This window comes from Vigna unguiculata, chromosome 3 (assembly GCF_004118075.2).
Source record: "Vigna unguiculata cultivar IT97K-499-35 chromosome 3, ASM411807v1, whole genome shotgun sequence".
Lineage (NCBI taxonomy): Eukaryota > Viridiplantae > Streptophyta > Magnoliopsida > Fabales > Fabaceae > Vigna > Vigna unguiculata.
In genome coordinates, this window is record NC_040281.1 from 43412394 (window position 1) to 43415597 (window position 3204).

The 3204-nt window shown below is 36.0% G+C and overlaps 1 protein-coding gene across 1 annotated transcript; it reads right to left on the reverse strand.

The window, feature by feature from the left end:
- Nucleotides 1-907: 907 nt before the first annotated feature.
- LOC114175470 (protein MAIN-LIKE 1-like) lies at nt 908-2853 on the reverse strand. Its single transcript, XM_028060224.1, has 5 exons — nt 2425-2853; nt 2018-2370; nt 1862-1928; nt 1563-1790; nt 908-1093 (listed from the first exon to the last, which is right to left on the reverse strand). Exons 1-5 carry the CDS (start codon nt 2851-2853, stop codon nt 908-910), a joined length of 1263 nt encoding a protein of 420 aa, XP_027916025.1.
- Between the last annotated feature and the right edge of the window lie 351 nt (nt 2854-3204).

Here is a 3204-nt window from a genome sequence, read left to right on the forward strand (position 1 = left end):
CCATTACATGCATATCATGTGATAAATACAAATAAGAAAACAAGCTACTTTACTTTTTAAAAAAAAAAATATATATATATATATATATATATATATATATATATATATATATTCACAATTAATATTTGTTAGAGATATCATATATCTTTTGGTTTTTAATATTATTGACGGAGATATAATATATTTTATTCTCCAATATTATTATTAAATATGATGTATTATGAGATATCTTAGGTTTTACTTTTCCCTTTGGGATATTGTATTTTATATATTGAACGAACAAGTTTCTAATTGATCAATATGAAAAACATGAACGCCTAAGCTCTCATTGAGTGGCTCTTCATCAAACACTTCTTGTGAATATTTTTCTTTATTTTTTTCTTCTCATGACTTATACATATCTAATATAGTATCAGAGCAGATATTATATATCTCCTAGTTCTAATTCTATTGATGGAGATATAACATATTTTAGGCTTTTTTGTATTTAAGAGTCCTTTTTTACTCGAATTTGTAAAAAAGGGTCCCTCAAAATTGTTTTTGCGAAACTGGGTTATGTCGCTAGGGGGAGGACGACTTTGAAGGTGAAGTCGTCCTCCATGATGACGGTTTATTATTTTTTTAAAAAACAAAGTCGTCATGTAGGGGAACGGTTTTTGTTTGGCGCGTTGTGAAGTCATCTTTGTAGATGACGACTTTATTTTGAGTTTTTTTTTTAATTTTTTTTCACAATAAATGATAATAAATTAAAATAAAAATAAAAATAAACATTAATATATTTTTAAATTGATTAAAAAATAAAATACAATAATTTAGTTACTGGAAAATAATAAAACAGTCATCTATGTCCTCCAGTTCCACATGTTGGTCTTCTTCTGGGTCTGTTGGGACGTCTTGGTGGTTGTTATTATTGTGGTTCATCATCATCATCTTCATCTTGATGACTTTGGACATTTTGCGGAATTTGTGGTGATTGGGAAGGCATTGGCGGAGGATAGAATGACATTGATGATGAAGATCCTGGATAATAGGCAGATAGTGGTGTCATGGTTGTGGTGCCAAACATATGTGATGGACTAGCACCATAACTTGACTGATGCGAGAAGAAACCATATGAAGAAGGGACGTGTTGGAATGAGGTGTTTGATGGGTTGCCAAATTAAGGATGTGAATGTCCAAACATTTGACCCTGACCCATAGGCGACTGTCCGAAAAAGGGTTGGCGATGATGTATGAAATCTGGAGAAGACCCAACATGGCCAGTGTAGGGTTGTGAAGCAGGCTGGGAAGATTCTTGTGACATATCGTATTGTAAAATAAATAACATGGTTATTGTTATGAATAATTATGTATGATAAATAGATGTACAACATTGTAGTGTAAATAACCTCATCATCGAAAGATTCTGTCGATGGAGATATATAACGGATAGTGTGGTTTATGTACCACTGCGTATACGGTGTTTCATCACGCAAATGGCCATTTATGCTGAACGGTGTACCTTGAATGATCCGATTTTGTCGATCATTCCAAATTGCAATCCACTAGTGATGATGTCCTACCCAATCTTTGTAATTTCTCCCCCTCAAGTCATCCCTGTGAACTTGATCCAGGTTAACCGGCTCAGGCGAAATGTTTTGTCTTAAACCAAATTGACGCATCACCCTATCCGCTTGATGGATTTCTACTGTGGCGAAGCAAATTATTAGGACTGTTGCTCTGGATACCGGAGGGATGTCAACCACAATCAATCGACTAACTTCTTGTCGAGTGTAAGGCCTCCACAAGAACTGAAACAAAATTGTAGACATTAGTTTGAAATGTTAAAAAAGAAAAAGCTTTGATTTACCTTAAGTATTACCTGTCTTGTAGGTAGTTGATCAAATATCAACCGAAATTCAGTAACTGAAATTGAAGTTGGATTTATCCTATGTGTTACATTCATTCACCTAAAAAAATGTAGCAATTTCAAGTTAGTTAAATGACAAGAAAAAAAAATTTAAAGTTAGCTTTTTACCTTCTACAGACAGGGAAACCATCCCCATCAGCCACCTCCTGATCACTTAAAGGTTGAAGTTGTGGGGCTATAGAAGTAATCCTTTCCCAAGCCCAACATTGTAACAAGATCATGCATCCACCAATATTTTCTTGGCGTAGGTGAATGCCATGATCTAGGCAATGATATAGGCAGGCCAAAATTGCAGACCCCCAACTATAATTCCTGACTACATTCAAGTCAGCTAACCTAAGTAGATACATGACATGTACCCTAGCTACAGACGTGTCTAGCATTAAAATGCTTCCAATCAATGTGAGAATGTACGCTCTCGCATATTGAGCAATAACCTCATTGTTTGCATTCGGTGGAAGCTGTTAGAAAGTAAAGTTTAACCAAGAAACTCTAAGTGAGTTCCCTCTTATCACCGTCGATGGTGGGATGACACCTAGATGTTCATGGAAGGTGGCGAATATGTCTTCAACCGTAGTGGGACCAGTGACCACATCTCCGTCTATCAGTAGGCCAAGGAGGATGGCTACATCCTCTAGTGTCACAGTAGTCTCTCCATGGGGGAAGTGAAATGTGTGAGTTTCTGATCTCCACCTTTCTAATAAAGAACTGATGAGGAAGTGGTTGACATCCATGTCTGGGATATATAAGGCGTGTCCAAATCCAGTCCGTTGAATTAAATTTATGACACGGGGATCAAGTATGTCTTGGTTGTTTAGTATCCAAACTCCAACTCTTCTCGGTCTAAGAACTCGTTCCCGTCCTTCCCATAAGTCGTGAGTGATATGTTCGTGTTGAAGCTGAAGTAGTGACATATCCCAGGGTAGGCGTCCATTTTGTTCCATGCTAAACGTGTTTAGAAATTGAAAATAAAAATTAGAACATAATCTGGAAATTAATTGATAACAAAATATTAAAAGATAGTTGAACCTTGAAAATAGAAGCAATGAAAGGTGTGGTGAAGTGTTGAAAACTCTCCCAATGCGCGCAACCTCAAAGGATTTTTTGCCAATCCAAGCTGAATGCACAAAGTGATGAATATGTGCAAGTTGAGAGTATTTGAACCAATGCTATAATTTTCTTCACGTGATTTTTCACAATGCACTGTCCATCAAACTTTAAAAGCTGTTTGTGGCGTGTGGTTGTGAGAGCATTCAAATAAAGCTTTAAAAGTTGCCACCATTTTGGACAAATGC